This window comes from Symphalangus syndactylus, chromosome 5 (assembly GCF_028878055.3).
Source record: "Symphalangus syndactylus isolate Jambi chromosome 5, NHGRI_mSymSyn1-v2.1_pri, whole genome shotgun sequence".
NCBI lineage: Eukaryota > Metazoa > Chordata > Mammalia > Primates > Hylobatidae > Symphalangus > Symphalangus syndactylus.
In genome coordinates this window covers 52,153,071-52,176,416 of record NC_072427.2, presented here as the reverse complement: position 1 = coordinate 52,176,416, position 23,346 = coordinate 52,153,071, and the positions used below count along the sequence as shown (strand labels likewise).

Below are 23,346 nucleotides of genomic sequence, written 5' to 3'. Positions count from 1 at the left end.
TTCTTAGAAAGACACATTTAATGAGAAGTTATGAACAGGGGCCATGTCTTTGTCTCAGGCAGCAGTGAGACAAGATGGTGGATCCTCACACCATTACCCTCAGGATCCAGGGCTTATATACCATAGGGAGGGGATGTGTAGGACAATTGAAGTTGACCTCTCAGGGAGAGACAAGAATGCTGTGTGAATCTGCTTAAGGGCAGGATTTATGGTCCAGGCTCTTTTGACTTAAAGTCAAGATTTATGGTAACAGTAGAAAAAGTAGAAATCTTAGAGGCATTCCTGGAACAGGAGTTAATCAGAAGTCAGAATGGCAGATTACCATCCAAAATGGGGTTGCTTTAGGCTCCACTTGGACGGTAACATCAGCAAAGTGGCAGACTGAAAAGCTCCAAGTTCTTGTCCCCTCACAAAAACATCAAAACAAAAACTAGAAGCTATCTGAACCAACCTTGTTGAAGCTCTGGAAATCAGTTTAAGGTTCACAGTAACCAGTCAAATGCCCAATCAAGAAAAAAATCTATATTAAAAACAATAGGAAAGTTTTGTGGCATTTTTTTTTCACTTGCCATTTCCCCCACCCACATCCTAGGGCAGGGATTGTTTTGGTTTTGAGCAGGCAGCAGCCTAGTTCCCGGTTCTCCCTCTCCTACCAGAGGGAGCAGAGCAGATCTTATTTGCAAATTATTGTTTACATATGTTCTAAACTGTCTGGAGGATGCCTGAAGGACTGAAGCAAGATGTTCATCTCAGTTTTGCCTAACTCAGAATGCAAGTAAGAGAAGGGGCAGGCAGTGCTCATTAAGGCTACAGGGTGAGGACAAACCTAAAAATGCCTAGGATGGGAGATTTTGGATGGAAGCATAAAATAGACCATCTAAGGCTCAAAAGAGAAGCTGGGATGGGACTCTTAGAGAAATTAGGTCATTCAAAATCAGCCACATATATAGAAGTACTTAAAAATCCATGCACATGCCTAGACAAGAAGTATGCTCAGAAAAGTCCTAAGGAACCTCCAATTTTTCCTTTCTGCTAATCCCTAGGCTTAGAGGAAAGTGTGCCCCAGTACACAGCCAGTCTGCAAAGACTGAGAAAGAATGCTGTTCTCTTTTTTGTTTGTGTGTTTTTTGTTTGTTTGTTTCAGCTCTTGGCACTTAAAGAAATTCTTGTTAAAATATTTTCCAGACATGGTGGCTCATGCTTGTAATCTTAGTGCTTTAGGAGGCCAAGGTGGGAGTATCAGTTGAGATCATGAATTTTAGTCCAGCCTGGGCAATGTAACAAGACCCCATCTCTACCAAATAAATAAGTAAATAATAATAAAGAAAATATCTAGCCAGGCATGTTGGTACAGGACTGTAGTCCCAGCTACTTGGGAAGCTGACACAGGAAGGTCGCTTGAGCCCAGGTGTTTGAAGCTACAGTGAGCTGTGGTCTTGCCACTACACTCAGCCTAGGCAATAGAGTGGGATCTCATCTCTGATAAATAAATACATAGATAAATAAATTTAAAACATTCTCTAAACATGAGCTAAAGCAACAGAGACTTCACTGATTAAACTTGACAAGAAATAATCTTTTCAAAAAAGGTTTAGAAATGACTCAAAACAAATGGACTCATAAAGTTAAAAGCAGCAAACCCTGGGCAAAGGAAAGAATCTGATTTTCAGAGTGACCACATTATAATGATGAAATGCCCAAGTTTCAGGGAAAAAAGTCACAAAGCATACAAAGAAAGAGGAAAACATGGCTTAGTCAAAGGAACTAAATAAATTGGCAGAAATCTAATTATTGGACTTAGTTGATAAAGACTTTAAATAATCTCTTTATTCAAAGAGGTAAGGGAAAACATGGACAAAGAACTAAAGGAAATAGGAAAAAAGACAGTAGCCATCCTAATGTGTGTGATGTAGTACTTCATTGTGGTTTTGACTTGCATTTCCTTAAACCACAATGAGATACTACATCACACACATCAGGATGGCTATTTTATATATATATATATATATTTTTTTTTTTTTAAAAGGAAAAGAACAAATGTTGTCAAAATCAAGAAAAAATAGGAACCTTAGGGATTGCTGATGGGAATTTAAAATGATTCAGTCACTGTGGAAAGCAGTATGGTGGTTCCTCAAAATTTAAACATAAAATTAACATATGATCCACAATTCCACTTCTAGGTATATGCAAAAGAAGTGACCCAAACAGATATTTTTATGCCAGTGTTTATAGTGGGATTATTCATAGTAGCCAAAAGTTAGAAACAACCCAAATGTCTGCCAACAGATGAATGGATAAATAAAATATGGTATATCCACATAATGGAATATTTTTCAGTTTTAAAATTGTATGAAATTCTTGTACATGCTACGCCATGGGTGAACCTTGAAAAAAATATAGTAATTGAACTAAACCAGGCAGAAAAAGACAAATAGTTCATTTATATCATTTCACTTATATGTGGTGACCCATAGAATAGGTCAATTCATAGAGACAGTATGTGAACTAGAGATTACTGGGTCTGGGGTTAGGGTAATCGATGTTATTGTTTAAAAGGTACAGAGTTTCTGTTTGAGATGATGAAAAAGTTCTGGAAATGGATAGTAGTGATGATTGCACAATATTGTGAATGCACTGAATTATACACTTAAAAATCACTAAAATGGTACATTTTATATTGTGTATATTATATTTTAATTAAAAATTTTTAAATTGTTTCATGTTTAAGTTTAATTTGCTAATTTGGCTGCTGTTTGGTCTTTCTCTAATAAATCTCAGTTACATATCCATTTTATCCCCTCAGTATCTATCATCTCTTCTGTTTTCAAAGCTTCTGCCTTTGAGTAGGTTTTACAAGTTTGCCCTCTCCTTTCTACTCAAAATAGGGTCACCCAGACCAGCATCAGCATCACCTGGGAATGTTATCTGGGAATTTCAGAATGAAAGACCCACCCAATTCCAGAATCTGAATTTTTTTTTGTTTTTTCTTTTTGACGGAGTCTCACTCTGTTGCCCAGGCTGGAGTGCAGTGGCACAATCTCGGCTCACTGTAACCTCTGCCTCCCAGGTTCAAGCAATTCTCCTGCCTCAGCCTCCCAAGTAGCTGGGACTATAGGCCTGTGCCACCACGCCCAGCTAATTTTTTATACTTTTAGTAGAGATGGGGTTTCACCGTGTTAGCCAGGATGGTCTCAAACTCCTGACCTCGGACTCCCAAAGTGCTGGGACAGAATCTGAATTTTAACAAGGTACTTTAATAACGTATGTGCCCATTAAAATTTAAGAAGCTTTCCATGCCGTTAAAGGATTTTCAGCCATGTTAATTCTATTCCCTTGTCTTCAGTACAGATTTCAATTTGGCATTTGTGGCTAGAATTTCTTGCATTTATCTCTCAGTGTTGCAGCTTCTTCTCTCTGTCTATGCCTTCATTTCAGAATGTTCTTTTGCCTCCCCATTCTTGAAAAGAGGCCGTATCCACTCATGCATTTAGTAACCAGACACAGGTCATCTAAATTTTTCAACTTTCATTTTCTATGCTTCCATTGCTTTTCATAGAACATCTCTTTTTTTATTCAGAATGTTTATGCTTTGGTGGGACAGATTCATAGAAACAAAGTGACTTTCTAGTGTCAATATAGATATGGTGATCTTGACTTCAGTTTCACTCTCATATTGGAGACTGTAGCCTCTAGGATATAAATGTGAAGATCAGGTTAAGGTGATCCATTTGTTACGCCTAATGGTCACTTAATTAGGGAAGGTCTTTCTGTCTGGCTCCTGTGTTATAACTAAACCATTAAGTCAGACACAGTTTGGGTAGAGTCTTGAGTGACATTTTCTACCCCGGCATGCAGGGCTTCCTCCAGCTGTGACAGCTTACCTTCACAAGCCTCTGGGTTCCATGCATTTGACCATATCCCCCCAACTACATTCATGCAGGGAGTCATGTTCTCTGAGGCTAGAGACACAGATAGCAAGCTATTATTTTTGTGCTGTCTGATGGAGCTTTCTGTGGTAATGGGGGTAGTCCATAATCTGCATAGTACAGTAGCTACCAGCCAGTCACAGGGGACTATTGAGCACTGGATATGTGACTAGTACATTGGAGGAGCTACATTTTTAATATTATTTCATTTAAATTAATTTAAAATAATTAATTCTAAATGTAGATATAAATAGTCACACATGGTTGGTGGTTACTGTTTTGGACAATGCAGTTGTAGATTGTGAAACCCCCAAGTGCCATAATTAAATCCAGATAGTTGGAGTGACTCAAAGTACTTTAGTGATTCTTTGAAACTGTTTTCTCTCCCTCTTCAGAGGGTTGAAGCTGTGGTGTAGTGCTTAAGAACTTCTCATTCCACCCTCTGGGCAGTTCCTTTCTTTCAGGTATTCTAGAATCTGGCATACACCTTTTGTTCTGGCTTGAGCACTATTGCCAGTTTGCGGCTTTGTGTAGCGTGTTGCCAAATTCTTTGAAAATCAAGAGGAGGTACATTGGGCCTGTCTCATTTGCCTGATGGGACTACTCATTCACCAAAATTAGGATTGCTAAATGTTAGTGGAGTTATGCTTCAATATAGAAACAGATGTCCCTATTTTAGGAAAATGCTGTTTGCTAAGGGTTTTGCTATCTTATGACACTCCTCAGAAGTATCAGGTTGTGATTCCTACCTAGCGATAAGAGAATTTATGCTTTTGTATGTTTGCAGTTACTTGTGTTGACTATTGTATCGGTTATCTATTGCCACAAGAGTGCTGTGTAACAATCAGCTAGAAAGCCTTGATGCATACAGTAACCCCAAAGTGCTCACTGCTTGTGTGTCTGGGTTGTTAATGAGCATCTCTGCCGATTCTGGCTGGCTCTCTCACAGGCTGGGTGTGGGAGACCCATTAGTTTACCCAGAGTAGTCTCTGAAAAGATGAATGATCACCTCAGTCCTGCTCTCTATGTTCATTCTCCTTAAACCAGCAGACTCTTCTGGGCATGGCTTTCTCACAGAAGAGGAAGAAGCAGAAAAGCCTAGAAAAAGAACACATTTAGGGCCTAAGCATGGGGCTGGCATATGGTCACTTCCAGCCATTATATTAGATAAAGCAAGTAACAAAGTCGGTGCACATTGAAGAGGTTGGCAAACAGCCAGCTCCTCTTTGGTGAGAAGAGTTGTAATGACATGGCTGGGAGAGTGGATTCTGGAAAGAGGAAAGGAATGGGCTGCTAACATAGTCAACTTACCACAATAATTTTCCCAGCAACATCTTCAAGGAGTTCCCATAGCAAAAGCCTTTGGACAGTTCTATGAATGTGTTTTCTTATGTATTTTGTAAAGTAAAACAAAAATCGGGATAACCGAAATGTTGGCCTATGTCCTGTGACTTCTTCACATTGAATAACAAGCATTTGCTCAAGGAAAATGCTTGGTCTGAATTATTTGACTTAGGTCAAACATCCTAGCATCTGAGTTCCTTTTCCTGGTAAAATGATAGCTGCCTCCACCAGCCAGTGCATCCTGCATCAGAGGAACGACGAATGAAGATGAGAGTGAGTTGCCGCAGCGTGACTGCAAAGGGCCAAATGGTCACCTGTGAAGCAATGCCTTGGCTGTGGTGCTAACCCGTGGCCATAGATACAACTCTTGCTCAGATTTCTGGAACATTTGGGCATCTCAAGCGCAAGCCAGAAGTCACACCAAAGGAGCTACTAACTTGCTTCCAGGTCATGCTAGCTTAACAGGATTGTGATCAGAGATCCAGGATTCCCCTGAAGGCGGCATTTCATTGTGGTCTTCACTGTAGCTGAAGGCGTAAAGCTCTCACACACTGATGTTGGATTCAATTCTGCAGGATTGAATTCTGCAACATAAAGATTCATGGAGACCACTTGATCGTAAAAATAGGGGATTCTTTTCCAAGCCTCTTGACCGGTGACCCCATGGAGGTTCTCAGAGTCCATAACCATGCACAGCCAGGACTCACGCTGGGAGTGCTTCTTAGCAGGAATGTGTCCCCGCTGACTCTTACATTTGGGACATTAAAGCCAAGAAGGACTAAACCGACTCTTTCTCTTTCCACATTTTGCTCGAGTCCCACACTTCAGCTTATGCCTGGTCCTCATCTTGAAAGTCATTTGTTCTGAGAATATTTACAAGACACTTATTCCGCGTGTGTGGTTGGGTTGCTGCCGTTCTAGGTGCTGGAGAGGGAACTGTGGATGGGAGCAATAAAGTCCAGCTCTTGTGGGCTCACCTGGGGGTGAGTGAGGGGCCAGCAAGCTAACAAATAATGGACATTCTGATTTGTAGGTGTAATGAAATGTAATGAAAACATTAAAAAGGAGGAAGCTGAGGAGAGATAGAGACCAAGATTGTTTAGTTCCAGAAGCTTCTCTGAGAAAGCTGGTCCAGGACCTTGACGTACAGTGACCAGCCAGGAACATCAGAATCAGTGCTTGCAATGGACATTTTAATCTGTTCTCTCCAGTGTTTACAGTGAATCAAAACTATTCATACAAATGGGGGAAGAGATTGTGTGCATTGCTGGATTCACTGTAAGCATGAATCCCAGACTCTGACTATATCCAGCCTTTCCCAGCAACACTACTGACAAGGAGCACTTTTATACCTAAGTCAACAGGTGGACGTTTCAGACAAATGTTTGCAGAAGTGAGCAAGTCCCTGACTATCAGACAACAACATTCCCACAGCAGTTCTTATGCAGAGAAATTTGTATTTATGCAATTCATGAAGAGTTTGCATCTGCCCTTATTATGATTTATCAATGTGTGAATAGTTTAAAAATGGAAATGCTGATGCCAGAAAGTATTTCACAAGCTTAATACAACTGAGACAAAATGAAAACCCTTCAACACACTGACATCCATGGATCTTGACCTCCTTGACTCAGGCTTCCTCACTCAGGTGTGCAGGGAACGGTCTCTAAGAGTAGTTGAAGACAGCGTCCAAAGACAGTGCATCACCAGAATCTCAAAATATGATTTTACACTTACTAGAAATAGTGCTCTGCTTACAACTTCAAGTTTATTTCTTACATGTTAATACTTTTAATTCTTAATCATATCTTTAGACATGTATTATTTGTAAAAGCAGGAATGATCTAATAAATGACCCTATTCCACAATGGGTGAGAAGCTGTTGGATTAAATGTCACTATAGCTACTGCAGGAATAGCATGTAGAATATTTTCTGCATTTACTAATTATATTTCCAATTTGACATATCTAATGAGAATATTATGAATATGTATATATATGCCTATAATATGTGTATCAATATTTATATCTCTGTCCACATAAATTTATCAACCTTATTGCTCTTCATTCAAAACAAGATTCTCATTTCCTGAGTAGGCCTTTAAAAGTTGAATATATTTTGTATGTTTAAGGTAAAAGAGTTAATATAGATGTAGCAGAGCATAGGGTTCAAATTGCCTGGATCTGAATGCCACATCTGCCTTCCAGTGGCATTGGGAACGTGGTCAAGCTGCTTACTCTTTCCAAACCTTGGTTCACTCATCTGCATAATGGATATAATAATAACAATACCTCTATAATATGGTTGTTGTGAGAGTAAACACGTGTGTATTAAAGTAGTTGGCACAGAACTGGGCACTGAGCAACTGCTCAACTGGTGTTCCATAAAGTACAGATATGACTGGCGGTTGTCTTGGGCACTGAGATGATGAATTAGCACCATCCCTGTAACGTTGTCCTCACTCCTCTGTCTCTTTGTTGACTTTTTTGTTTGTTTTTTTCTTTCTACTTTCAGCATTCTCAAAGTATGACTGTAAAGAAAGGGTTTATTGGACACAGGCATGTCTTCTGTCACTTCGCCATTATCTTCCTCTGCTTCTCTATCAGAAACATGCCTTGTAGTCACAGAGACCCTAGGCACTACATCTCTCAATCATAAAACAAAAAACAAACAACCAAAAGAAAAAAAAGGAACCTACTGAAGAGTAATACTGAGAGAGCCTCACCCAGTCCTGTTGGATTCCGATTGCTGAGCTTCACCAGTATTCCTTAGGAATAACAGTGGAATTCTCAGATCACAGAGGGCTGGAGAAGGTGGCACTAGATGTTGGTTAAATTATTCTGTCAGGACAAAATATATATATATATATATTTATTAGGGAAAATATAAAACCATGTGTGTGAGTGTTGGGGATTACACAGGTGGAGCCCAGATGTCACTGTGGCCTATCTGCCCTTGGTTGATCTCTGTGCACTAGGCTTGAACTCTCAGTTCTACCATCTGTGAAATTCCTCAACCCTTCTGTAATCCTTCTCAACCTTAACGCAACTCCTGCACAAGCTTTGAGAAGCTGCTCCCTGGAGAAGTGGAGCACACATTCAATGATTTCTGCAATGCCCCAGGGTCGATTCACTCAAAAGGCCCACTCTCCCAGCCTGTGATGAGTTTAGCCAACTTGAATGAGGATTTTGTGGCTCAGGGAGGGGCATGCTCCTGCTCCACATTCTACTTCATCGCTCTGCTCCCCACCCCTACTCTCTCTCTTTTTGCCTTTTTATCCCAGCTGTTCAGCTACTTCTTCTATCTTGATGGTTACCTTTTGTAGCATGAGCAAGAGCAAGCTCATGTGCCTCACTCTTCACTCTGAGAGGGTTTTCTGAGTATTTCTTCCAAATAAAGAAAAGTAGTGAGTAGATGTGTCTACCTTATTCCTCACGTAAAATGAAAAAACTGGCTCCATTTTTTTCCTTTTTTTATTGTAAATTGACAATGTATAATTGTATAGATTTATGGGTTCTGTGAAGAGGGAGTTGCATGGCGGAAAAATGTATGGGGCACAAAATGATGGTATGATTTATGAATCCAATGTGAAATAATTAAAGCAAGCTAGTTAACATATCCATGACCTCAAATAATTAACATTTTTTTGTGGCAAGAACATTTGAAGTTTACTTAGCAATTTGAATTGTACAACACTCTACTGCTAACTATATTCACCATGCTGTGCAATAGAATGCACAAAAAGAGAAAACATATTCTCCCTGTTCGAAATTGTCTACCCTTTGCTCATCACCTCCCCATTTTCCCTCCTCCAGCTTCTGCCACCACCATTCTACTCTCTACAAGTTCATTGTTTTAATTCCACAAATAAGTGAAAACATGTGGTATTTGTCTTTCTGGGCCTGACTTATTTCACTTAGCATAGTGTTCTCCAATTCCATCGATGTTGTCACAAATTTCAGAATTTCCTTCCTCTTCTTCTCTCTCTCTCTCTCTCTTTTTTTTTTTTGAGATGGAGTCTCACTCACTTTGTCACTCAGGCTGGAGTGCAGTAGCCCCATCTCAGCTCACTGAAATGGGGCTCCATTTTATATACAGCATTATAACTGAATAAGAAGACCTGGACAGCTACTGTACTTGGTGTACTTGGTGGGAAAAGGGCATGCTGTCACCAATTTGTCTAGCCTCAGGTTTCCCTTCTCCCTCCAATAATGTGACCACTGCACATGGTGTCCCCAGACAATTTGGGCATGTTCATGTGTGTGTGTATGCGTGTGTGAGTGTGTGTGTGTGTGTGTGTGTGTGTGTGTTAGGGGTGGTTTGAAAAGTGAATAAGAAAACAAACAGTAAGGAACAGTAATTTCAATCATTGACTCAGTTCAAGTGAATAGGTACCAAAATATATAAGAAAATTAAGCCGGGCGCAGTGGCTCACGCCTGTAATCCCAGCACTTTGGGAGACCGAGGTGGGTGGATCAGGGTCAGGAGATCGAGACCATCCTGGATAACATGGTGAAACCCCGTCTCTACTAAAAATACAAAAAAATTAGCTGGGCGTGGTGGCAGGCGCCTGTAGTCCCACCTACTCGGGAGGCTGAGGCAGGAGAATGGCGTGAACCCGGGAGGTGGAGATTGCAGTGAGCCAAGATTGCGCCACTGCACTCCAGCCTGGGCGACAGAGCAAGACTCCATATCAAAAAAAAAAAAAAAAAGGAAAATTAAAAAATTTGAACATTGTCAGTGAAGGTTCTTTTCTTCTTCATAAAGATTCATAATTTTAGCAGAACTCTATTCTAATTTTGCATTGTAGGCATCTTGTATGGACATTGGGTTGTCAATCTGCCATAACACATGCCAGAGTTGAAAAGTGTGAGTCTGGAACTTCAGTTGGCTAGAATGTTAAATGTTGTAGAAAAATATGCCAAAGAGCTATGTGTTGATTTGGGATCCCAGAATGTAATGCACTCCTTGATTCCAAGGATAAGGGGAAGTGTTATGACATTTGGAAGGAACACACTTTCACCATTGGTATGGATTTTATTGATGATGTCTGCATGGTGCATGCATGCTATTTGCACAAAAAATTCAGCATTGACCTGTTTGCTAAATATGTTGACATTTTCCCTCACTGCTTCTCTCAATCATTGGAAAGTAGAATGTTGCTCAAACTGCTTGCTTAACCAGATGCTAATAGAAGGGCATACTTTGCTCCATTATTTCCTTATCACCTGCGTTTAGGGTAAATGACACAAGTCCATCAGTATTGACACACATCTAGTGTTTTACAGATGTTTGGGTTAGGATCTGTTGGTAAGAGTCGGGCTTGCACATTACCTGCAGCATTAGTAGGTATGTTGTGAATATTCGTAAAGAAGATCATTTAGAAAAAGCTCAACACTGGGCTTCAAGAAAGATGGAACCTGAAGGACAGCTGGGGATTGAAGGTGACTAGGGATCTCGGGAGAAAGCATTCTCACATTTTCATTCTTACTCCCCATCACTGAATGGGCATAGCCAGGACTGCCGGTTACACAATTCCTGCACAGGCTTTCAGAAGCTGCTCCCTGGAGAGGTGGAGCACACATTCAGCAAGGCCACCCGCTGTGGCCTGGGGCACAGCTACGACTGCGTCCTTAACTCTACTCGCTGCACCTTCTCTCCATCTATGATGCTTTCTCATCCTTTGCTCTCCAGTTTGAAAACAGCATCACAAGCCTGTAAACCATGGCCTTGCAGATGAACTTCCACTCTTATCTTTACTGTTCAATTCATTCCTATGGAAGAGAGTCTCTTTAGCTCCACTCTGCCTTTCAACTCAGGCCATGTCATGTATCTCTCACCCGCTAGTGGCTTGCTGTCTTTGACTCAGGAACCCACCCCAGTCCAGTCACCTTTGACAGTGGTGGGAAAGGGTGGGGTTCTAGAGATACATAGTGTAAAATATAATGACCCTAATAGTTGTGTTTTCAAAGAAGCAGCTGTGAGTAAGTTGGTCTCCCTAACAGAAGGCTGCAGGCAGATTAGGAAATGGACTTGACATTTCTATAAGTATTGTTTCTCGGTGTAGGGTTGGCTTAATCATTGCATGGTGGAGCCTTAACTGTTTTTGGAAAGTAATTATTTCCATGCCTTTAGCTGGCCCCAAGAGAACTTAACCCACCCAATTTTGGTTCGTAATTGATAAAATAGGAGCCAAATATTCTTTCTGAAAAGATAGATGATCACACAGTAAAAAAATTTCTGTAATAGCAGAATCCAGCCCAACAGACAACTGTAATAAAATAGAAAGAAGCAGAGGTGAGGTTTAGAGTTCCAAAGTGCATCTGTAGCTACTTTAACACTTCCCATGGATAGTCAAAGACCTCAGTCTTACCCTAATTGGTGGTGTCCCACACATAGGCTCTGTCTGTACTAGAGAGGCTAGAGAGCCTATAGACAAGAAGAGAAACAAAAATTGAAGGTAAGAACTTCTTGGAAACCCCTTTCTCTGCCACTGATTATCCAAAGTCAGTAAGACATAGTAAGGTTTTCGGTATAATATGGTGACTATAGCTAATAACAAAGTGCCGTATACTCAAAAATTGCAAGAGGGTAGATTTTGCATTTTCATCACACACAAAAAGAGCTAAATAGGTGATACAAGCCAGGCGTAGTGGCTCACATCTGTAATCCCAGCACTTTGGGAGGCCGAGGTGGGCGGATCACGAGGTCAGGAGATCGAGACCATCCTGGCTAACATGGTGAAACCCCGCCTCTACTAAAAAATACAAAAAAAATCAGCTGGGCATGGTGGCGGGCGCCTGTATTCCCAGCTACTCAGGAGGCTGAGGCAGGAGAATGGCTTGAACCCGGGAGGTGGAGCTTGCAGTGAGCCGAGTTCGCGCCACTGCACTCCAGCCTGGGTGGCAGAGCGAGACTCCGATCCAAAAAAAAAAAAAAATCGGTGATACAATACATTTGTTAATTACCTCAGTTTAACTGTTTCAAAGCATATACATATTTCAAAACATCATGCTGTATATTACAAATGTATACAATTTTTATGTCAATCAAAAAATAAATGATTAAAAAATATATAATAAAGTTTTGTGTTTTTTTTCTTGATAAATCTGGTCTATGTTATGCTGAAAAGAGTTTCTTATTTACTCAAGTTTCTCTCTGTGTATAGTGAACGATGTTTAGCCAGGTGTACTTTGGGCAGGGTTCCCACAGGGGGCTTACTCGTTGTTTATCTAGGAGCAGTCTCCCTGATACATTTCTCAGCTCTTCTTTAATATCTTCCCTCATGCTGTGTATTTCAGAATCACCACGACAGCAGCATGCATGATGGACCTCAGGAGATACCCTCTGGACGAGCAGAACTGCACTCTGGAAATTGAAAGCTGTGTGTATCCGTATCTGTGTTTCTTTCTCCTCCTATGTGTATTTTAGATCCTTTTGTCATTATTTAGCATCTTTTTTCAAGGCATCCATAATTTTTTTGACATAGAAAGAGGGGAAGACAGAGAGAAAGACAGAGAGAGAGAGACTCGGTATAAAAGAGTTCTTCATTCTAATCTGATTAAGAGAGTCTGTTTGCTGCGCTGAAATAGAAGAAAACAAATGCCCCTCATTTTGGTCCATTCAGTGAGAGGAGCAAACACCGAGATGCTATTTTCCTACAATATGCTTCATCACGCATGAGTGGCTGCACTGCTGGGACCCTGGGCGGTCAGAGTAAAACTCATTTCCCATCAGGAACTCGGCTTTACAAGCAGGCTGTTTCTGCATCTCGGCAATTTTCTTCAATTTGAGTAGTATTCAGATACTTTATTGATAATTCAGCATTGAGTACTCCTATATGAGAGATGAGAGCTGCATCCATAACATCTAACAATGTCCCTCCTGCTGCCTAAACTACACCTCCTGGCATATCAGGATATGGGTTTTGTTGTTGCTTATCTTGGCCTATTATGAACTGGTTTATAACTAGTCTCAATTGGATTTAGGCTTGTCAATATTTATACTGAATTTTAGGGGGATAAATGACTTTGACTTTGCAGTCCCACTTGATACAATTGTGGTAAGAGGCGAATGTCTTTGTGCATGAACATGTTGAGAAACTGCACTGGTGGTAGGCTACTGTAGATCCTGGGTTGGACTGGCCCCACGGTGCCCCTCACTTCCACCCACATCACTGTCATGTTTTCTGAGAGCTGTGTTTTTACAGAAGAAGAAAGACATAAAGCCATGTCAAGTGATGCATAGTTGAATTCTCTGGGGACGTTTACCTTAGAGGACAGAAGCTCAGGGGAAAGATGATTTCCCAGTATTTGAAGGACGATCTGAAGAAGTTAACTGGCTTCAGTGTGGCCAGAGGGCACAACTCTAGTGAGTGAGTCAGTGGAAGTTTCAAGAAGGCCAATTTGGAATCTAAGTAAGGCAGCAGCTCCTATTTCAACTGTCAAGTCACACAGTGTGACTTCTGAGAGAGAGGACTCTGGCGCTGTGGTGTATGGGCAGTGGTGTATGATGAGCAGGAAGATCTGCTGTAGAAGAGATTCTCTCCATGTGTGAGGTCCCTTCTTTGCAGAGAATCCATGGTTTAATCATTTGAATGGAAGAAGGGATTCTCCTGATTCTCTTGTGGTCCAACTACACATGTCTCCCTATTGGGAACAGACAAAAGAAAAATGGTGTCTTTAGTTCCACACTTGAGGGCAAATTCATCAACCCAAAGTTTATCCAACAAATACTTACTGGACGTTAACTCTATGTAGGCACGGTTGTAAGCACAGGGATATTTAGAGATGACAGACAAAACACCTGCCTTTGTGGAGCTTATAGTCCACAAAAGACAGGAAACCATTAGACCAAAATCAAATAGTGGTAGTGCTTTGAAGAAAGTAAAGTCTGATAAAAGCATAGTGAGTGATTGCGAGGTTGCCTGTGAGATGGAATGCCAGGGAAGGCGTCTGCAAAAGGTTTTATTTCAGCCAAGATGCAAATGTGGGAAAGCATGAGCTATGTGAAGATCTGGAGGTGTGTCCCTGCACAGGACCCAGGATCTCTGGGCACAGCACGCTGCTCTGAGCTGCAATAAGAGACCAGTGAGGCCTGGTTGGGTGAATGAGGAAGTAGGGCTGAAGGCCCACGGGCCAGGCCTGTAGGTTCTTGAGGTTCTTGTAAGGAGTTTGTACTTGTTTTGCTATTAATAATTTCACTAGGAAGCATTTGCAGGTTTTAAGCAGAGTATGCCACTTACCGTATGGAAAGATGGATGTTTTATTAAAGAGAGGACAGTAGGTAGGACCGGAAAGGTGGCATTAGCTGTGGGGAGCAACTCTTCCCTACCCTACAGCTTTGGTCCATTTGTTTGACTAACATTAAACATCGAGTGAATATTTTTTTCTTATATTTTATATTCAAATTAAAAAGTATTTTATATTGAGATAATATTGTTCTCCCAATCTCTGCTTTAATTGATCTTATTGACAAAGTTGACCTAATGTTTTAGGAGACTCCTGGGTGCTACAAGTAACAATGGACTCTATTGCCCCATTTACTCATTCTCAAGAAGCCATGATTAATCACCGTGTAAATATGAGCACTGTGCTAAAGCTGGATTTGGAGCTATAATCCAGCTAACGACCACTGTTCTTTCTGATGAGACCACCTGTGCCCATCTGTAAGGGTCAGGAATATCCCAAGAACAGGCATTTCTAAGGTTGGCAAACTTTGTGGCCAGGAAGAGCTGATAAAACCATCCAAATATGCCAAGGAGAACATTCCTTTTGCTCTGAGCTTACCTCATGTAATCAGCCACTGATTGGTGAAATTCACCTTTGGTCTTTGAACTTTGAACTCTCTCAAAAGCTCTTGAGAGGAGTATGCCTTTCTGGAATTCTTCATACTTCAATTCTCATTCTCATAAAACTATCTTATTCATTGCAGTTGAGATATATTTTAAATTCATCTCTGTATTGTGTCTGGGTCAGCTCTGAAGTTACACTTCGCAAATAGAACTCTGGTCAGAGCACCCATTCTCCCCAGCTTCTCGGCTTTTCAATACCAGCCTGGTACAAATAAAATGGCAGCGATAACACGAGAATATTGGAAAGTTAGTTCTTTGATGACACTTCGCCTAGACAAGCACATTAAGCAAATCTACTCAAAACATAGCAGAGCCGCAACCTCCATGTTAATGATAGTTTATTTAGCCATGCATTTATATGAAATGGTGATGTTTCCTGTCTCCCTGCTTCTCTCTCTCGGCAGATGGCTATACCACGGATGACATTGAATTTTACTGGCGAGGCGGGGACAAGGCAGTCACCGGAGTGGAAAGGATTGAGCTCCCTCAGTTCTCCATTGTGGAGCACCGTCTGGTCTCGAGGAATGTTGTCTTCGCCACAGGTGAGTCCTGCATCCACTTATAGTCCCTTCAGGGGCACTGGCTCCATGGGCGTGACTGGAGTGATAAAATATGCTGCAACAGACTCACAGCACAGGATCATCTGAAGGAGTGCTGTCATCATTCACACATCACACACACTCCTCCTCTCTGTATCTGAAGGAGAGTGATAGGCTTTGATGGGGAGGAAGGCTCACCTGAGAAGAAGATGCTCTCTGGGACTGGTTATTGAAAAGACTGAGGATGAATTTCACCAATCAATGTTTGATAACGTGAGAATCTCCCATCCTTGGGCAGACAACAGGTCATTGATGACCTTGGAGGCAGGAAGGAAGAGGAAGGAAAGAGGATGACCAGAGGAGGTGGGTGCTGTTCTCCTCCCAAGAGTAAGCCGCCTTCGCTCCACTGCGGTTAGCAGCCAGCCTTGGTGGTCCAGGAACTTGCGCCACCTCCAGTCCACCTTGTCCCATTAGACATGGTCATCTTCTCCTGGTGTTACCTGATGAAGGTTGCCTTAGCCTGGGTTTCCTTGTCATCTTTATATCAACTGCCCAAAGATTGAGACGGTGTCTTCTGCTCCTCAGTCTGTTCTTGCACAGGTTTTACTAAATTACTAAATGTATGTTTTACAGTGTGCAATGCTGACTGTGCTTACTGAATGCTGTGCATTGTAATTGGTATAATAAATGAAAGTGCTTTGTAAAATGTAAAGCATTACAGAGATCACCAACTCTGGTTTGAAAATGCTAAGTGAAGGCGGGGCTGTCCATGTAGCTTGAACAAAAAGTGCATAAAAATTGACCCCAGTCCTGTGATGACAACCATGAAGCCATTGAGTGGGTTGAATGCTCCTGACCCATAGCCACCAGCTTCGCCTTCATGTGGCTAGCTGCGACTTATTCTTAGGCTTCATCTGATGCCACTTCCTCTGGGAAGCCTTTTCAACCTGCTTGACCCCACACAGCCCCCCAGGCTGGATTAAGTGGCTGGGGTGCATCTCCACAGGGCAGTACTGACTACCTTCCAGCTCTGCTCACAGCTCACGGTGCCTGCATCTGCAAGGGCACACCTCCCTGAGGAGGGACCTGCGTCAGTCATGCGTGGTTCGTCCTCTCCCCACCCCCATCTTGAGTAATGCCCAATGTCCTGGGTGTGTGACAGTTGTCACTGAGTAAGTAATTGATCAGTCAAGGTCACCAGCAATGTTCCCACCTCTCCACCCCAGCCCCTAAGAGCCAAAGTACGTGATAAGTAGATGTAAAAGCCTGAATTTTTAAGACACCAATCAGGTCCTTTTTTAATGCAGTGCCACTTTATCCTCCGCCTCAAGAGGTCTTGAAGATGTCACTGTATTCTCCAGAGAAGACGCACTGAGAGGTTTACCTCAGGGAGGAATGAGAGCCAGCAGGAACATGGGCTTATCATTAAGAAATAGTGTCCACAACCAAGAACACTGGCCTGTGAGGCTTTTAAAAAAATGATATATTACTTCCAAAACTGGGTTTCAAAGTGTTCCATGCCCTGACTGGTATGAGCTAAAGGTCTGCTCAGAACAGAGGCTAGTATACTCACTGTGGAGTAATCCTGCCCGTGCAGCCTTTGCCTAGAAAGTTGCAGAGATGGCCATGAAGGTGCTGCTATGAGGATTTCTTACTGCATTTTCATGCAGCCTCATTAGAAAGCCGGGTGAGGTGTTTGTAGAAGGTAGGCTGCTTCTGTGGGGGACCACAGCCGCGTAGAATGACTTCCTGAATCCACTAACTTGAAAGCACTTAGAACCACCGTTCTCCAGGTGCAATCCCCGTCTTTCTTTTCAGTCTGTATGTGGTAGAACACATCCTAAAAATGTCTGGAGAAAATAGGCACTACAGGTATGTGGCCGAACACTTAAACTTTTCACAGACCCATGGGGCCATCAGAATGCAGTATCGTGTCTTCCTTCCAGCACATACTGAGTCCTGCATTTACTGGGTGTAGCGGAAGAGCTCCGCATCTGTCAGTTACAAAACCTCCCAACTTTCAAAAGCTTGCACTTTAAAGTTATTCTAATTCACCTGTGCATGAAGAAATGGCATAAGTTGCAGTGTTCTAAAGATATTTTAATATTAAATGTTATCCTAATTTATTTTCCTTTCTGCAAGTATTCCGAATTAATAAGAATGTGACTAGTAAACAAGATTGAAGGACTTTCTAGCCTGAGAGAATATTCCCGAAAAAAGGGATTAGAGGCTGGGCACAGTGGTTCACACCTGTAATCCCAACGCTTTGGGAGATCAAGGCAAGAGGGTCACTTGAGGCCAGGGGTTCCTGCCCAGCCTGTGAAACACAGTGAGACCTCATCACTATAAAAAAATAAAAGATTTAGTCAGGCCACGGTGGCAGCATCTGTGGTCCCAGCTATTCAGGAGGCTGAAGTGGGAGGATTGCTTGAACCCAGTAGTTTGAGGCTGCAGTGAGCTATGATTGTACCACTGCAGTCCAGCCTGCAAGATGCTGTCTCCCCAAAAAAAGGTTGTAGGGGGGAGCTAGAAAAGAACAAACACTCTGGAAGTTTATTAGGACCAGACTATGATGTCACCAGGTGGTAGGAATTTTTCAGCTCCCCTATAATCTTATGGGACCCTGTCCATTGACCTACAGGTCATTATGAGGGGCACGACTGTAACTTGTTTTTCTCCCCCTGCAGATGACTTTATGATTTTTCTCTTTGTTTTTGGTTTTCATGGGCATTATTATGATGTACCAAGTTAGCTTTCTCTGTGATTATTCTTTCTTGGAGTTGTTTTGTTTTTTTGTTTGTCTGTTTCAGACAAAGTCTTACTCCGTCACCCAGGCTGGAGTGCAGTGGCACGATCTCCACTCATAGCAACCTCGGCCACCTGGGTTCAAGCGATTCTCCTGCCTTAGCCTCCCTAGTAGCTGGAATTGCAAGCACATGCCACCACGCCTGGCTAAATTTTGTATTTTTAGTAGAGACGGGGTTTCACCATGTTGGCCAGGCTGGTCTCCACTCCTGACCACAAGTGATCTGCCTGCTGCAGCCTCCCAAAGTGCTGGGATTGCAGTTGTGAGTCACTGCACCTGGCCCTTCTTGGAGTTTATGGACCTTCTTGAGTCTCTCGTTGGATGTGTGTCTGAGGTTTTGGAGCATCACTGGCCATCATCTCTTCAAGGCTGCCTCTACCCCATTCTCTCTTCTTCTAGTACCCCAATTACACACGTATCCGATCTTGTCATCATATCCTGTCTACCTTGCTCATTTCTTTCTGTGTGTTGCATTTCATTTTCTTCTCAAGCTTCATGCTGGAAATGCTCTTTTGGTGTATCTTTTAGAGAGAATCTATGCTTGCTTCTAGTAGACAGCTGGAGGCATTAACAATCTAGAATAAGCTTCATCTACTTTCTAGGGTGTGAGTAATTCTGAGTTCAGGCTCAGTCTTTGAGCACACATGAGTCCGTCTGGTTTATCTTTACATCTTGAGCAAAACTCTCTATGTAAACATAACCAGCCCAAGCTGTAGGAGGTTTAATGTGGCCCCCTTCTTGATGGCCTCTGTATCCAGTGCCTGCCCCCTTAGTCCCCTGAGTCTTGGATGTTCTAATTAGCTTCTCATCTTTCCCTTATGAAAACTGCAGGTATCTGAAACATGGAGCTCTTCTCTCTGTTTTCTTTCTCTCTCACATCTTGATACAGATTTTTTACTGGCTTGTTATCTCTCCATTTAAGTCTCTCCAGATTTAAATAAATCTTCAAGCAGATTTATTTAAATTCTGTCCATTTTTTCCAGTCGTTTTCAGAAGATTCTATAATACCCGAACCCATGTTTTGTTTTTCACTCCTCTTTATATTTTTCAGAAAAGTTTCCAGTTGTTTCGATATGTAATTCTTATTTAGTTTGCGCTACTAATACTTGAGCGTAAAAAAGAAGAAAATTTAGGAAACCTTTTTTAAAATTTCATTTCAGGAAATTCTGTATTTTTCTGAAAATATTATAAAGAGGAAACATTTATCTGGAATACTCTGTTGTTGAAGAAAGCACTATAAAGCTCAGTCAGGGTATTTGAGCCTTTGGCTGTAACAGTTACAAGCTGTGAAAACGTGAGCAAAGCGTTTGCATAACAGACAGATATGGGATCAGGTTAAAAGAAATACTGAATCAAATTTATTTCAACAAACATATTCAGCTAAAAATCAAAGAGCTCCTCAAATATCACTGTGAACACACTGATCAACAGATTGAAACTTCAGCTTTGTATTGGTCTTGCAAATGTGTCCCACTCACCAGCAAAATTTGGAATATACAGTTTTTGCCAAATCTGAAATTTACTCGTAACTTCAGAGTTGTCTTTGAACGGAAAGATTGAGATTTTCACAAGATATGTGGAGAACAGATGATTTAATATGCTTCTTTAATTTTGTGATGTTTGTCTTTCTCTTCCTTTTTTCTGTGGTACATTTGGACAGTGATATATTCTGACTTTATTTCAAAATACTTTGGCTAAGATTGGAAGAAAAAGAGAAGGATGCAAAATGAATAATGATGAGACATTGCAGTTAAGATATGTGAATTTTCTTGTTTTCAAAAATCAGTTTTCAAAATACTGCTTTATTTTCTTATTAATGATCATGACAAATTATAAATTTTTTTAAAAGTCCACCTGTCACACTGTTTGTAAATACATGCACTCAGCTTTCTCTTTAAGAGTCCATTTGTGAACTCCAGTCTTTAGTCTGCTTAACTAAAGCCTGGGATCCAATTATTGCCCATTCAGTCTGTAAATACTATCTACTAAAGATACAGAAAAGATAGATGAAACATTAGAAGGAAGAATTACCATCTGTCTTTTATTTGTAATTTAATTTGACCTTAAATTCCAGAGAAAAATTCCTATTTCTTTTCTCCCCATTGACTTTTGTTACAGGGATCCTTAGAGACAATTCACCTGTGCTTCCTAGCCAGTTACAATCCTTAATCTCTCAGTCCAAAATGCTGGACCAGAGCGTGCTCACACCCAGGGCCAAGGCAGCGCTTAACTGATTCTCTTTTTGCTGTGACATCACTTTTTATAAGGGCTCCTGACATATGAAACATGTCTCATTACAGAAGACAGACTTCTTCAGAAATTCATTGCCTTAAATCTTTTTTGCAAAAAGAGTTTTTAACTACCTTCATCCTTTTGAATTGCCTTTAAGACCTCCAGCAAAAATTTAAAACTGTGCTCAATGGTGAAAGCCCTGATTACAGAATCATGAAGAGAGAAGGCACCAAAGCAGGAGAAAAATAAAAGAAAGAAGGAATTTGTATTTATTGAGTGTGTACTTTGGGTCAGACAGTGTGTTTTATAGTTGATGTGAATTTGATTGCCAGTAAAAATACATGTAGTAAACATTTTTTTTCCTTATAATGGATCTATTGAGATACAATTCACATACCATACAATTCACCCATTTACAGGGCACATTCAATGGTGTTTAGTATATTTGCAGAGTTGTGCAACCGTGACCAAAATCAAGTTTAGAATATTTTTATCACCCCAAAAAGAAGCCCTGTATCCATTAGCAGTCTCTTCCCATTTCTCCCAACCCTAGACAACCACTAATCTAGTTTCTGCTTCTATGGATTTGTCTCTTCAGTACATTTCACATCAGTGGAATCATTTGTGTGGTCTTTCGGGTCTGGTCTTTCACTTGCATGATGTTTTCAAGGTTCATCCATGTTGTGCCGTGAATCAGTACTTCATTCCTTTTTATTGCCGAAGAAATATACTGCATTTTCTTTATCCGTTCATCAGCTGATGAACATTTGGCTTGTTTCCCCTTTGGGCTACTAGCTATAAGGCCGCTATGAACATTCAGGTATAAATTTTAGTGTAGATTCATGTTTTCATTTCTTTTAGGAAATTAACTCATATACTTAGGAGTGGAATTCCTGGGTCATATAGGGTAACATCCTTTTGAGGAACTATCAGACTATTTTCTAAAGTGGTGGCCTGATAATATTCCTACGGGAAGTATAGGAGGGTTCCAATTTCTCCATATTCTCACCAACACTAGTTATTTTCTGTCTTTTTTATTGTGGCCATCCTAGAGGGTATGGTGTAGTATCTCATTGTGGTCTTGACATTCATTTCCCTAATGACTAATGATGTTGACCATCTTTTCTTATGCTTTTTTGGGTGTTTCTCTATCTTTGGAAAAATACCTATTCAAAGCCTCTTCCCAATTAAACAAATTCAGTTGTTTGTCTTTTTTGTACGCATTCTTTTCTTTGAGACAGGGTCTTAGTCTGTTGCCCAGGCTGGAGTGCAGTGGCACAGTCTTGGCTCACTGCAGCCTCAATCTCCTGGGCTCAAGCGATCCTCTCATCTTAGCCTCCTAAGTACCTGGGACTATAGGCGTGTGCCACCATGCCCAGCTAATTTTTGTATTTTTTTTGTAAAGATGGAGTCTCACTATGTTGCCCAGGCTGGTCTTGAACTCCTGGGTTCAAGCAATCCTCCCACCCTGGCCTCCCAAAGTGCTGAGATTGCAGGCATGAGCCACCCAACCAGCCACATTCTTTATGTATTTTGAATATAAGTTCTCTATCAGATATATGATTTGCAAATATTTTCTCCCATTCTGTAGGTTGTCTTGATGGTATGCTTTGGAGCATAACAGTTTTTAATTTTTATGAAGTATAATTTAATTTTTCTGCCACTTATGGTATTCTTGCCTTGATTTTACACACAAGGAAAGAGAGGATAGTAACCTCAAAAAGGAGTATCCCAAATAACTGTGAGGCTGGATTGTTCAAACAAACATCCCTGTTCTTTGCTGCACTGTTATATGGCTCAATGCTGGTTTTTCTGTGGAGGATTAGAAAGGACTCATTGTCTGGTTGAGACAATATTTGAAACAATTTTTTTTTTAAACCCCAGTCCCATTTTTCTTCTCTCTCTTTTCTATTTCATATATTTCCTTTTCTTAATGGATTTTTTGAACATATAATAAGGTGACTAGTAATGGGAGTAAGAACTGGAAACACTATTTTTAATTTTAGGCTGCATTATAAAGTAAAAGCTAGATAATAAATGAATCATATAGCATGATAATGGGCCCAGAACGGCTCTAAGTGAGAGCTCACAAAGCTTCCCAGGCTGCAGTGGGAGTGCCCCACCATGGCAGCTTGATGGGAAGAGGAACGCGTGATAAGTGAGCTCTGCTGTGGTTGCTAAAATACCAGCTGATTAGTTCACAGATGCATTTGAGTGGCTCTTAGCACTCTACAAAGCTGGCATGACCTTCTGTGTTCACATTTTTAATGAGTTCTTCAAAAATATTAATGCCTAGAGAATGATATAAATTCAGGCTGGATTAGAGATCCAGAGCTGTGTTTTTGGCATAATGGTAACTGCATCTGGGGAGAAAGGGCTGGGATCAGCATCTTCACTAGGTAGTTTTGCCAAGGAATCCCTGCCTTGGAACAATGCACTTGTGCCCAGGGACTGTGCCTCTATCTGTTGGCTGAGCATCTGCCTGGGGACCTGACCACATCTGCATTGGCACACAGACATCAGGGCTTCAGCGCATTTCAGTTGTAAATTCAAGCTTCTGTTTCATTTTAAAGGGAATGTCTTAGTGCAGCTGACTCATTACTTCTCAACTTTAAATTATTAGCCCCTAGCTGTGATCACTTGGG

At 41.2% G+C, this 23,346-nt stretch overlaps 1 protein-coding gene across 3 annotated transcripts in view; it reads left to right on the top strand.

Annotated features, from left to right (window-relative positions):
- Positions 1-23,346, top strand: part of GABRB3 (gamma-aminobutyric acid type A receptor subunit beta3) — a 228,152-nt gene that overhangs the window by 177,014 nt on the left and 27,792 nt on the right. For all 3 annotated transcript variants that reach the window (XM_055278454.2, XM_055278455.2, XM_063640238.1), the window contains 2 exons: positions 12,573-12,655; positions 15,529-15,666. In XM_055278454.2, the coding sequence (XP_055134429.1) occupies positions 12,573-12,655; positions 15,529-15,666 (221 nt within the window). The remainder of the gene's footprint in view (positions 1-12,572; positions 12,656-15,528; positions 15,667-23,346) is intronic.